Source organism: Diceros bicornis, chromosome X (assembly GCF_020826845.1).
Source record: "Diceros bicornis minor isolate mBicDic1 chromosome X, mDicBic1.mat.cur, whole genome shotgun sequence".
Taxonomy (NCBI): Eukaryota; Metazoa; Chordata; class Mammalia; order Perissodactyla; family Rhinocerotidae; genus Diceros; species Diceros bicornis.
This window is the reverse complement of record NC_080781.1, coordinates 25627272-25641536: the sequence shown is the minus strand read 5'-3', so window position 1 is coordinate 25641536 and position 14265 is coordinate 25627272. Positions and strand designations below refer to the sequence as shown.

Here is a 14265-nt window from a genome sequence, read left to right as displayed (position 1 = left end):
TGTGAGCGTGGGGTTTCATTTATTATGATTTAATTCTATATTCTTACATTAGTCAGGCACATACTGTTATTTATAATTTCATAAAAACACAGTAAAAGGGATTAGGAAGCCACATGTTGACCATCTTATGCTTTTTCTCTGTCTTGATTGCATATACTTTACTGCCTAATTTTTTTCACATTTTCGAGGAAATGCATATTCCAGTGCCAGGTTAGCTTGCACCAGATTACTAAATAAGATGGAAGTTATCCCAATTCATGTCACAAAACAGCACAACTCTTACTCTTAAACCTGACAAATAACAATCAGTGTGACCAATATAATTCATAAACTTAGATTATAATGCTGGATAAAACTTCACTGAGAAGTAACAACATTTGAAAAGTGGCGAAAAATACAGGTAAATCTCCGAAGTACCCACATAGAACAGGAACACACAGATATTATACACTGTGTTCCCTCAGTCACACCCAGCCCTCCACTACATGGAACACTGACCGCTCTCTGCCTCAACTTCACTGGATGTGGGAGGAGCTGCTAGACATGGCCCGGAACATACACTGGCCATGGCACTGGTGTCAGCCCTTAGTGTAACTGTGGCTTGGGCTCTCTCTTCCTCTTCTTTCAAAGCCTCTTTATAACAAGACTGGAAGGCACTGGGGACTGTATGATTAATCTTGGCCCAAAACTCCAGGACTTTCATCTTGCTGGTTTCAGCGTGGGCTCTTGGGCCCCACAGGAATTCATAGCACGGAGGGTCACTGTGGGGCACCTGCTGGTATACCAAGTACTTAAGCTTCACCAAATCTTGGGTGATGAGCTTCTTGGGCTCCCCAAATATGAAGTGCCTCTTCCCAGCGTATACCCTCATCTTATTCAGGAATTTCCAGATGTCCTCCTCAGTGGCGCAGTTGCCCTTCATGAAGATCACACCCAGGAGATTCATTAGGAGACCGGTCTTGGGAAAGCCCCTGCCACGGTTCACGGTCCCATTGTTGGGAAGGTCCATTTTGTTGACAAGGATATAGGAACGCTTGGTAGAATCTACTTCCCTTAAGTCAACACCAAATACCACCTCCATACTGAAAGAAGCTCTTTGGAGGATCTCAAGGAAGCGATTTTTGTACTTTTTATTGACAATCTTCAGCATATCTGCTTTCATAATGGGCTTTTTCCTTTTGTACATGTGCATCACAAACTGCACCAACATACCCGTCATCTTGCTCAGAGGGTCTCTTGGAGACTGCACAATGGAGAGTGGGGCCTCGCAGGAACTTCGTTTCTTCTCAATTTTGCAGTTGGCTCCTTCACGTGATCTTGTGCGAGAAACACCTGCAGACGTAGTGGTGCTGGGTAGAGCTCTCTGAGGCCAGTCGAGAGGGCTACGGGAGCTAGCACCAGGCTTTCCCTGAGGGGTAATAACACCAAAAGGAGGAGGGGACGAGGAGGGGAAAGCTTCCTGCTTGGTTGCCGGGGCCTGAGCACCCTTTGGCGCCTGGGTCCCACCTCGGTCCTGGTGGCGTTTCTCTTCTGAGAGGGTGTGGAGCTTCCTCTTCTGCCCCCCAGGCAGCATGACTGTGATCAGGCACAGCAGGCAGGAGAGCGGGTAAGACAGCAGGTGATCTGGGCAAGAGAGGAGAGAGGATAAGAGGGTGTGAGCACCTTCAGCAGGAAGAGAACACCTCGACTTGAAGACGGCTGCCTCTTCAGGTTTCCTTGAGGGCACTGCTCTAGGAACCCACAGGGCTCCTGTTCTGATCAACCGCTGAGAAACCTGGGGAAATAAGTAAACTGAGCCTCAGGCTCTCGCCTTCCAGCTCTGCCTGGTGCTTACTGGGGCTGAGAGCAGCGGCGGGCAGGTCTAGTCCGCGTGGAGCCCACTCTACTCTGGGATGTGGGGTCCTCTCAGTTCACATTCAAGACCATCACATCAACTTCGGCAGGGCCTGGGCCCCCTCTTCTGTGCTGCTTTACATTTACATCTAAACCCAGGTCTTCATTTCTTCGGATGCCTTAAAAGGAAGTGAAGGCGTACCTCAGCCACCACCCCTGCCAGGGGGCACCCACTGCTGACGGCTCTATGGGACTCTCTGTCCTGGGCTCTTTGGGGTTCTCAGTCCTCATTCAGGGTCCTTGCTTTGGCTCTAGGTAGGGCCTGGGACACTTGCCTCTGCTGATCTGATGTCCTTCCCTTCAAACAAAGGCTCTCACCAACCTGATGCCTTCCAAAGGAAAGGAGTGTTCACATACACCTGACTTCCATGTCTGGTCTCCTCAGTGCTGCAAGCAAGGAGGGCGGGACTTTCTGTTTTCTCCTCTTTTGGGGGTGAGTGGTACCATCAGTCTTAATTCAGGGCCCTCACCCTGATTCCTATGAAGCCCTGAGTCTCCTCCCTCTGCAGAATTGAGGCCGCTCAATTATCCAACACCCTCACCTCTCTGAAAGTCTGCAGCCAGAAATGAGGGGCGTGCCTCGGCTTCACAGATATTCTGGGTTTCCACAGGGCTGAGAGAAGGGGCAGAATTTATGAGACCCCACTTTCCTAGAGTTGGTGTTCCCCTTAGTCCTCACTCAGATCTCTGACCTTAACGCTGGGTAGGACTTAGGACTCCTCCCCACCAGTAACCCGGGTAGTCAAGCCTCAGAGCAAAGCCCTCAATTCCCTGAGTCCCTAGAGGGGAAAGTCGGGGTCCTCCATATATGACTCCCCTGCCTGGAGCCTCCTAGCAATAGGTATGGGGGTTGTTTTGTGTTGCCACCCCTAATTGGGTTAATTAGCACTCAGGGCCCTGGCCTTCACTGCTGTTAGGGCCTAAGTATCTTCCATCTTTGGACCAGGGTTCCTCTTTTAGACCAAGGCCCTGCCCTTCCTCAGACTTTCCAGGCAGATCTCTTCCTGATAGCTCTGCCGGACCTGTCACTGCCTATCGATCACAGGGGCGGTAGTTTGAGGGGCCACCTTTGTTATGGGACGGGGAGACGTCCCTTCAGTCCACATTGAGGTTCTCACCTCAGTTCCCGGAATCCACCCGCAGATCAGCAAACCTGTGGCCACCGGTGAGTTCCTCGCGTCCCAAACGGGAAGTCGGGGAGGTGGAGGTGAGTCACATCTGGCCATGGCTGCCCAGGGGGTTCTCCGAGGGCCGACGGCTGGGGGCAGGGCTCTGTGGAACCCCGTCGTTTAGCTGTCGGTGGTCCCGAGCCCCTCACTCAGGGTGCCAGCTCGGAACCTATCAGAGCCCGGGACTCCTCCCTCTACTGGCCCGAGTCCCGACCCCAAACAAAGCCCTCGGCTTCCTCAGTCCCCAGTGGGAAGTCAGGGCGCACTGCTTCTGACTGCGCCTGCCATCTGCCTGGCGCCTCCCAGTCCTGAGCAGAGGGGCGGGACTCTGCGAGCCTGGCTCTTTGGGGAGAGGTCCTGTCACCTGCACGGAGGGGCTTAATCTTGCCTCTGGCTATGCCTGAGACTCCTCCGCCTGCACAACAAGTACCCTAGTCCTTCGATAGACAAGTCCCTTCCCTCCCTGAGATCTGCCAGGCCGCAATGAGCCGGCTTCTCAGCCTTATAGCTCTGCCTGGGCCTTTCACGTTTAAGAATACAGGCAGGGGTCTGTAAAGGCCCCTCATTTGTGGGTTTAGTGCTCCCTTTTCCTCGCTCAGGGATCTCACTTTGCTCTTCGCCAGTCTTGGGCCTGCACTCTCCCTGACATGAGGTTACTCTGCTCGGATCAAGGTCCCTTTCTTCCCGAGACCTCCTGGGTGAAGGTTAGAGTGAGCCACTTCAGGCCAGGGACATTTGGGTCCTGAGAGGGTGACAGCAGAGTAGAGTCTCTGTGGAGCATGACTGTTCTGGAGTCAGTGGTCCCCACCTTCCTCATGCAGTGTCTTCAGCTTAATATCTCTCCAACCTTTGGTCCTCTCTACTGAACTGAGGCCACTCTCCTTAGGCCAAGAGTTTGCCCTCGCTGAGCACTATGAGGAGTGCAAGAGGGGATGCCCATTCTGACTGACCTGCCTGGGCATTCTAGGTCTGAGAGCAGGTTGGGGCAGGTCTTTGAATGACCCCCTATATTTTGGGGTCCTCATTTTGTCTCCTGTCTCTTGGATTAATGGATACGTGGGAAACACCATGTCCCTGCCAACTCTTGAGCAGGGTTCCTAATGCAAACCTTGCAGGTTCGTGTCCCAGACTTGGTGTGAGATGGGGAAACTGCAATGTAAGGTAGGGGGCCCAGGACAGGGGTGGAGTGTCAGAGAAAAATGACGCTGATCTGTCTTTCTTTTCAATAGTCAGAGTTAGCCTCTTATGTGACTTCTGTTTTAAGGGATTTCCTTCCTAATGGGAAGGAGCTGTCCAGGATGGTTTTGTGATCCTCTGATTTTGAGGTTATCTGACCTCATGTGTAGATGATCATGTTGTCACTGAAGATTATCTGTTTCTCCTCTTTATTCATGATTTTCATTTACTGTGGTATTCTTACTTGCTTTGGCTATGTGTTCCAATCCAGTGCTTTGGGCACAGAATCCTTCTTTTTATCCCCTGAGATACATTTTGGAGTATTAAGGAACACAAAGTTTGCTTTAGGCAGAGAGGAGTGGAATGAACAGTGTGGGCTCCAGAGGAAGTCAGACCAGGAGTCTACTCCCTGCTCTCTCACTTACTAGTCCTGTGAACTCGGGCACATTACCAAACTCCAAGACAGGGAAATCGCAATCAACCAAAACGTTGCTTAGCAAGGACAATTATATAATATAACCTCATCAGATGATGGAATATAGAATGCGTTTGTGGGAGAGTCTTTCCCAGCTGGGTGTTTTCAGTGTTCTAAGAATTTTTCTCAATGCTCAATATCTTTCCTACCTCAGCTGCCCTTCCATCTAAATCACCATTATTTTCATTCATTTAACTACCAACAGAAATCTAGACCTTGCCAAAATTCGCCAAGTCACACACAAGATAATCTAGTTGAATTCACTTTTAATGGAGTGGTCTCTGTCTCCCCAACCCAAGGTAAAGAGTGCCAGTCCAGTGGATTCTGGGCATCCCACCTCAAGGGAGTATCACCCTTATTTCTCAGACACTCCCTGGTGATGATGTGTGTAACATACCTGGTTTGTGGACTGTGTTCAACTGCACTGGGACAAGCCCACAGGACACCTTCCGTTCCTGAGCCAGGAGGAGATATTCGCTGCTTTACACATAATCCCAAAGTAAACGTTAAGGACAATTTTCCGTTGCAGGCTGTCTTTCATCTCTGAGGCCCTCCACCTGGGGTTCTGGCCCTTGCTCACCGCTCCCACAGCCTCATCTAGCCCATCATACAACTTCACTTAAAATTACCTCTCACTGAAGGATTTTCAGGTTCCTATGTCTCCACACTGCCTGGCCTCGGGGCATTTACGCTTGACTGCTTTCAACTGGACCCTCCTCTGCTCTTCACCCCTTCTTTTAACTTGTTCCTTAGGTCAGAGAGAGTATCTTACCATCTTTTTGATATGAGAGCAGCTGCTAGACTGTAAAATTCAATGGGCAGGGGCTAGATCATGTTTTGTTGCTGTTGTCGTTTTGTGGTTTTTTTTGGAAAGCATCCTCAGTAAGAGCATGAAGCCTTCCAAAGAGCTCATTCTTTATTGAGAAATAAAGAAGAGAGTGAGTATGAGGCCTAATTCATTAGGATTTATTTTCTCTTACGTTCCCAATTAATCTAAGCAAATCCAGGTATGTAACTTTTAGTTTTACAGAAAAAACACTAGAAGGGATTGGGCAAACCAAGAATTGAAAATCTCCTTCTTATTTATAGTCTTTCTTTTCATCCTTTATTGACTAAATATTTATAAGGTGTCTCCTGTATACTAGGCACTGTGCTGAGACTACAATCTCAAATGAGACAAAATATGTGCTCTTTTTTTTTTAAAGCCACTTTATTGAGGAATGATTGACATGCAAAGAGCTGTACACATTTAATGTATAGAATTTGATGTGTTTTGAGACAAGTATATACCTGGGAGACATCACCACAATCTGGGCCATAAACATATCCATTACCTCCACAAAATTTCTCCTGCCTTCTTTATTTCTTTATTATTTTGGGGGGGAGGGAGAACAAGAACATTTAACAAAACATCTACCCCGTCAACAATTTTTAAGCGGTATTGTTAACCAATGTGGTATTGTTAACTATAGGCTCTATGCTATACAGTGCATTTCCATGACCATGCACCTTATATAAGCGAAACTTTCTTTCCTTTGACCCATACCTCCCCATTACCGCTCTTCCTAGCCCCTGGCAACCACCATGCTATTCTGCTTCTATCAGTTTGACTATTTTAGATTCCTCATGTAAGTGGTATCATGTATTTGTCCTTTGTGTCTGGCTTTTTTCACTTAGCATAATGTCCTCGAGGTTCGTCTCTGTTGTTGACAACTGCAAGGTTTTCTTCTTTTTAAGACTGAATAATACTCCACTGTATGTATATACCAAATTTTTTTCATCCATTCATCCGTCAATGGACATTTAAGTTGCTTCCTCGTCTTGCCTATTGTGAATAATGCTACAATGAACACGGGAGTGCAGCTATCTCTTCAAGATTCTGATTTCAATTCCTTTGGATATATACCCAGAAGTGGCATTGCTGAATCATATGGTAGTTCTATTTTTAAATTTTTGAGGAATTTCCATGCTGTTTTCCATAGTGGCTGAACCAATTTGCATTCACCAACAGTACATAAGAGTTATCTTTTCCAAATACTTGCACTTGATCAGCTAACATTCCACATGGGGACAGAGCAAGACAATCAACATTTTATTGTTGTGGTAAAAACACTTAACATGAGAACTACTGTCAATAAATTTTCAAATGCACAGTCAGTATTGTTAAATATAGGCACAATGTTTTACAGCAGATCCCTCGAAGTTATTCATCTTGCATAGCTGAAACTATACCAGTTGAACAGCAACTTTTCGTTTCTCACTAACCGCAGCCCATGGTCACCACCGTTCTATTCTGTGTTTTCTATGTGTTTGACTATTTTAGATTGCTCCTATAAGTGGAATCATGCAGTATTTATCCTTCTGTGACTGGCTTATTTCCTTTAGAATAATGTCTCCCAGCTTCATCCACGTTATCCCATATGACAGGATTTCTTTCATTTTTAGGCTAAATAATATTCCATTGTATCAGTATACGACATTTTCTTTGTCCATTTATCTGTTGATGGACATTTGAGTTGTTTCCATATCTTGGCTATTGTGAATGATGGTGCAATGAACATAAGAGTGCAGATATCTCTTTGAGGTACTGATTTCATTTCCTTTGGATGTATGCTCAGAAGTGAGATTACTGAATCATGTAAGTTTTTGAGGAACCTCCAAACTGTTTTCCATAATGACTGTACCAATTGACATTCCCACCAACGGTGTACCAGGGTTCCCTCTTCTTAATACTCTCAACAACACTTGATAGCTCTTGTCTTTTGGTAATAATTATCTTCACAGGTATGCGGTGATATCTTATTGTGGTTTTGATTTGCATTTCCCTGATGATTAGTGGTGTTGAGCACCTTTTCATATACCTGTTGGCCACCTGTATATCCTCTTTAGAAAAACATTCAGCTTCTTTGCTCACTTTTAAATTGAGTTATTTATTTATTTATTCATTTGTTTGTTTGTATGCTATGGAATTATATGAGTTTCTTATGGAATTTAGATCTTAACACCTTACCAGATATATGGCTTGCAATTGTTTCTCCCATTCTATATGTTGTCTTTTCATTTTGTTGATTGTTTTCATTGCTGTACAGAAGCTTTGTGTTGGATGTAGTCCCACTTTTTTATTTTTGCTTTTCCTGCCTGAGCTTCTGTTGTATTCAAAAAGTCATTGCCAAGACCAATGTCAAGGAGCTTTTTCTCTGTTTTCTTCTTGGAGTTTTATGGTTTCAGGTCTCATTTTTAAGTCTTTAATCGATTTTACATTAGTTTTTGGGTATGATGTAAGATAAGCAACCAGTTTAATTCTTTTGCATGTGGACATTCGTTTTTCCAAACACCGTTTATTGAAGAGACTGTGCTTTCTCCATCGTGTATTCTTGGCGCCCTTGTCAAAGATTACTTGACCATGTATGCATGGGTTTATTTCTGAGTTCTACTCTGTTCCATTGGTCTATGTGTCTGTTTTCACGCTAGCGTAGCACTGTTTTGACTAAGATAGCTGTATAATATCGTTCAAAGTCAAAAAGTGTGACGCCTCCATCTTTGTTTCCCTTTCTCAAGATTACTTTGGCTATTTGGGATCTTTTGTGGTTTCACATAAATTTTAGGATTTTTTTCAATTTCTGTGAAAAATTCCATTGGCACTATGAGAAGTAATGCATTGCATCTGTAGATCACTTTGAGTAGTATTGATATTTTAACAATGTTGATTCTTCCAATCCATGGACATGGGATACCTTTCCTTTTGTTTGTGTCTTCTTCAGTTTTTCCCATTGATGTGTTACTGTTTTCAGTGTACAGAATTTTCACCTCCTTGGTTAAACTTATTCTTAAGTATTTTATTCTTTTTGACACTGCTATAAATGATATTATTTTCTTAATTTCTTTTTCAAATTGTATGTTGTTAGTGTGTAGCTACAGAACTGAGTTTTGTGCACTGATTTTTTATCCTGCAATGTTACTGAATACATTTGTTAGTTCTGCCAGCTATTTGGGTACATGGGACATTCACCCCCCTTACTACCCCCACCTCGAGGGGAGTCACAATCTCTCTCAGTGCTGAGCTGTGCCAGCTTGAGGGAGGGGCTGAGGCCAGTAAAGTCAAATTGCTCTTCTCAGCCATTTCAAGTGATGTTGATTTCTGATTTGTGCTCAGCTGTCGTATTGCAACTTCTTAATTAGAGTCTGGATCTCTCATAAAGATATTTTGTTACTTATATCATTGTGAAATCTGTGAAATCTGTGTTTCAGTGGGGAATGGAGGGCTGGAAATTCCTATTCAACTGCCTTGCCGATGCCACTCAGCCAAGACCTCTCCTATATTTCTTGATCCCAACAATGATAGTGTTCATTCACATTTGCAAGAAAATTCCTCTTGGCTTGACATGTTACCTTGTTTTAGACCATAAAAAGAGATTCAAGGTTTTTAAACTTCTTTTACACAATACCAAAACTTTTATGCTTAGCTGGAGAAGCAGCAATAAATATGTGATACTTATTCATAAACACAGATACTGAAGTCGAGTCAACTTTCTATTACAAGGAGCAGTATTTTACCAAAACGTGTACCAAAAAATTACCAAAAGTACCAAAAAAAAAAAATGCACCAAGACCCAAAACAGATAAATGACCCAGTTTCTCAGGAGGAGCAAGAAGTAAAAGAAGACATACAATGCCTTCCCTCAGCTCCACCCTGATGCCCAACTACTTAGAATGTTGACCTCTCTTTCAACCACAAGATGAAGCCTCTCCTGCAGGCTTCACTAGATGTGGGAGTGCTGCTGGACTCGAGCCGCGAACGTGCCCTGGTCATGGCTGTAGTGCCAGGCCTGGCTGCAACTCGGGTCGGGCTCTCTCTTTCTCATCTCTCAAAGCCTCTTTATACTTCCTCCTGCAATGAAATTCAGGACCTCCAAAGGCTGACAGCAGGAACTGGACTTGATGGGATCCCAGTGTTCTGGGTGGGCTCTTCCTCCATTCTTTTTAGGGACCTTACATTTATATCTGACAACTCTCTCTACTGACCTGAGATTTCCCTCCTTAGACCAAAGCTCTGAATTTCCTGACAACTGTGACAAAAAAGTAAGGAGATGCTCAGCCTGACAGCTCTGCCTGGAGCCTTCAAGGTCTGAGGGCAGTCAGGGGTTGGTCTCTTTGTAAGAACCAATATTCTGGGATGTTGCTTTCCCCAGTCTCAATCCGTGGGTGTCCTCATATAGGCTCTGTCACTTTGATTAAAGGCTTCTTCAGAAATGCCACAATGCTGAAAAATCTTGAGCCATTTCCCTACTCCACACCTTGCACAAAATGGACCCCTGTTCTAGGAGTGATGAGAGATGGGAAATCCACAGCTCAAATCAGGGGACCCAGGTGGTTGGCTGTAAGAGAAATAAAACCTGTTGATCTGTTGCTTCTCTTCCCCAGCCACACTTAAGGTCTCATGTAACTTCTGTTCGAATAGATTTACTTTTTATAAGGAAGTGGCTGAGTCAAATTTTTTTTGAGTCCCTCATCTTTTAAGGTTATCTGAAGTCACATATGTAGATGATCTTATCATCAACAAACATTTTCTCTTTTTTTCCCCTTTATTCATACCTCACATTTACTTTGGTATTATTATTGCTCTGGCTATGTATTCCACTCTAGGAGTTTGGCCACGAAGTGTTTCTAGTTGTTGCTTGGATATATTTTGCAGTCATGAGAAAAAAAGGGAATTAAGGGACACAAGGTCAGCCTCAAGCTTGGAGGAGAGGAAGAGTGTAGACTTTAGACTAGCTCGAATCAAGCATCTAGTTTCCTCCCTGTCACTTACCAGCCATGTGAACCTTGGCACGTTATTTGGCACTCCCATTCTATGTCAGCCTCAGGCTCTTCATCTGGACAGTGAATTTGGTAAGCCCTGTCTGCTAGGACTCGTGGAATGTGTAGGATGTAAAGCACCTGTTACAGTCCCTGGCCTGTATCATGTCCCTCCCTTCTGAAGACTGGTGGCTGCCCTTTCAAACCAAAGATTTTGCCTCCCTTAGACCTGATATAAAGAAGTGAGGGGGAGCCTCACCTGATAGCCCTGCCCTGAGCTTTCTAGAGCTGATATCAAAGGGTGAGGCGTGACTGTCTTTGGTCTCGTCTATTCAAGGATGAACGGACCCCTCAGTCCTCACTCAGGCTCCCCGATTTGACTCCTGGCAGGGCCTGGGGTTCCCCTCCTTCTTGACCTGAGGCCTAGCTTTTGATAGTAAGACCCACACCTCCCTGCGATCCAACAGGGGAAATAAGTGTGGCTTTATCTGCCCACATCTGCCCACAGTCTCAGAAGAACGAAAGCTATGGCAGGCAGCTTGAGGCCTTGTGATGAATGGTCCCACTCAAGGTCCCAACTCACGGTCTTAAATTTGACTCCTGGGCAGGACTAAGATTCTTCCCTCTGTTGACATGGGACTGCCACTCTCAGACCAAACCCCTAACTTCCTTCTTACCCCTGAGTGGGAACTGATGGGCCCCTCTGCCTGACATTTCTGCCCGGGGCCTCCTAGAGCTGACGGTAGGGAATATTCTGTGTGGTCACCGCTGATATGGGGTGTGTGGTCCCACGTTCCTCGCTGTCCTCACCCTGACTCCTGTTACAACCGGGAAATAGCCCTGATCTTGACTTGAGGCTTATCCACTCATACTAAGGGCCCCAATTCCCTGATACCCCTTAGGCAGCAGTGATGTTTACCTCATCTGGCCACAAGAGCCCATATTCTCCTAAAGATAACAGGAAGGGAAGGAATCTGTGCTGCCCCCACTAACTGCTATGAGGTGGGTGGTTCTTTCCGCCTTCAGGGTCCTTACCTTGGCCCCTGGCTCAATCTGGAAGTTCTCTCTCTGCTAACCTGTGGCTGCCCTGTTTGATGAGGTTCCTCTCTTCCATGAAATGCTCTGGGTGGAAGTCAGTATGACTTATCAGTCACCGTGCCAAGGTGACATGGTCTGTCTGACGACAGGGCTAGGGCTCTGTGTGGCCCCCACTTTCTGGGAGGGATCCTCTCATTGTCACTCAGTGTCATCATGTTGACTCCTGTTAGGAACCAGGTGTCCTTCATCTGCTGACTGGGGCCTCCCCTATTAGTCCAAGGACTTGAAGTCCCTGAGGCCGCCCCCCTCAGGCAATGAGGAGTAACTTGAGCCTGAAAGCTCTGCCTGTGGCTCTCCAGGGCCAGCTACAGGGGCAGGACTTTCTAAGGACACCTCTGTTAAGGTGTAGTTGGTTGTCCTATTCTTCACAGAGGATTTTTACCTTGACACCGCCATGGCCTAGGATTCCCGTCTCTGCCGAAGAGCCAGCCTATAAACCAAGACCCTCATCTCCTTGAGACTCTCCAAGCAGAAGTCAGGGGGTACTTGAGCCTGCCAGCTCTTGCCTGTGCCACCCAGGGCTAACAGTAGAGGAGGGGTTAGGTGCACCCCTGTCAGTTGTGGGTTGAGTGGTCTCCAGGTCTGCATGCAGGGTCTGCACTTGGACCCTGCACCCTTCCTGGGACTCCACTCTCAGCTGATCTGAGGCTATAGCCTTCCGACAAAGTCCTCAGTTTCCTGGGACCTGAGTTAAATGTCAGTGTTAGTCACAAGCAGCCAGGCTGCTCTGGACCCCACATGGCTTACACCTGGGATGGGACTTTATGGAGTCCTACTGTTATGGCTAGGTCCTTCCATCATCCTCATTCAGATGTGTCACCATCATTTGTAGGAGAGACTGACACGCCTTTCCCTCCTGACCTGAGAACTCTGCCCTTAGACCAAGGCTTTTTTGCCCCTGAGAAGCCTGAAGAATCAATGAGGGCATGCTCAGCCTGACGGCTCTGAGATCCTCTGTGTTTTAGACAGATGGGACTGGTGAGACTGCTGTCCCCGTGACCACCCCTTTATATTTTGGGCTGTTGGTCTCCCCAGTCTTCCTACATAGGGATCTCCTCTTGGTCTCTGTCTCTTGGATTAAAGGCTTCCTGGTAAATTCCACATCTCTGCAACCTCTTGAGCAGTTTCCGCTCTGCAAACCTTGCAGAGAATGGATCCTTTTCCAAGAAGTCTTGTGAGATGGGGAAGCTGTAGCACAAGGCAGGTGTCTCAGGATAGGAGGTGGGCTGTCAGGGAAAACAATACATTGATCTATTCCTTCTCTTCATCAGCCAGATGAAGATTGTCACGTAACTTCAGTTCTTTTTTTTGTGTGTGAGGAGATCAGCCCTGTGCTAACATCTGCCTATCCTCTTGTTCTTTTTTTTTTTTGGTGAGGAAGACTGGCCCTTGGCTAACATCCATGCCCATCCTCATCCACTTTATATGGGACGCAGCCACAGTACGGCTTGCCAAGCAGTGCGTCGGTGCAGGCCCGGGATCCGAACCGGCGAACCCCGGGCCGCTGCAGCGGAGCACACGCACTTAACCGCTTGTGCCACCGGGCCGCCCCTCATGTAACTTCTGTTCTGACAGGTTTACTTTCTACAGGAAAGAGATTGTCCAGGAGGATTTTGAGAGCCCCTCATTTTTTGAGGTTATCTAACGTTGCAAATGTAGATGATCATACTGTCACCAAGGATTGTCTCTTTCCTTTATTTATCTATACCCGTCAATCATTTTGGTATCCTTAGTGCTCCGGCTATGTATTCCAATCCAGTAGTTGTTTGGAGAAGGCCCTTCTTTTTATCACCTAGGACAGATTTTGAAATAGTGCGAGGAAAATTGAAATAAGAGATGCAGGCTGTGTCTCAGGGATGGAGGAGTAAAACAGTGTGGGCTCTACAGTAATTTAGACCAGAAGTCTAGTCCCAGCCTTGTCATTTACTAGTCCTATGAATTTTAGCACACTACGAAACTCTAACTCTCCCAGTCTCAGGCTCTCCGCTGTGAAGCGAGTTTGATGAGCCCTGTCTTGTAGGACTGGTGGCGTATACGTAATGTATGGAAAGCATCTGTCTCATGCCGAGACATTAGGAAGTGGCACTTAATTGGTCTGATTAGCTTGACCTCAGACGTTACCAGCGATTTATTTTTTTTTAATTTACTGGATATCAGAGACTATGCAGCGTTCCAGCAAACAAAAGAAAACAAAACGCTCCCAATCAACCAAAATTCTGCTTAGCAATGAAAACTAAGTAATGTGTTTTCTTTGCCCTCTCTTCACCCTTTTCACTTATTCTTTACGAATTGGAGAGCATCTCACCCTCTTCCATAAGGATAGCTTCTCCTAGAATCTATAATCGCATGGGCGGGGGCTAGGTCTTCTTTGACCCAACATCCGCAGTACAAGCATGAAGACTTCCAAAGAGCAGATGCTCAATTAATGTTTGCATAAAATAAGAGCCATGAACAAAGAGGTCTGATTTACTATGATTTATATGCTCGAACATTCTTGAAAACACATAAGCAAATCCAGGTATATGTCTTTTAAATTTACAAAAACAAAGACTAAATGGAGTCAGGCAAACCAAGAATTGACCACCTTTTACTTTCTGTCTTTCCCTCTCTCTATCTTCTGATCCCAACTATTTTAGTGTGGCGTTCTTTCACATTTCC

At 45.9% G+C, this 14265-nt stretch overlaps 1 protein-coding gene across 1 annotated transcript; it reads right to left on the bottom strand.

The window, feature by feature from the left end:
• Positions 1–481: 481 nt before the first annotated feature.
• On the bottom strand, positions 482–3057 carry LOC131400898 (melanoma-associated antigen B3-like). The gene is made up of 2 exons (XM_058535704.1): positions 3012–3057; positions 482–1623 (listed from the first exon to the last, which is right to left on the bottom strand). The coding sequence occupies exon 2, from the start codon at positions 1571–1573 to the stop codon at positions 482–484; it is 1092 nt and encodes a 363-aa protein (XP_058391687.1). The 5' UTR covers positions 1574–1623; positions 3012–3057.
• Positions 3058–14265: the final 11208 nt, after the last annotated feature.

Coding starts and splice junctions, on each gene's coding strand:
- LOC131400898 (XM_058535704.1), bottom strand. CDS start 1,573: ATGCTGCCTGGGGGGCAGAAGAGGAAGCTCCACACCCTCTCAGAAGAG.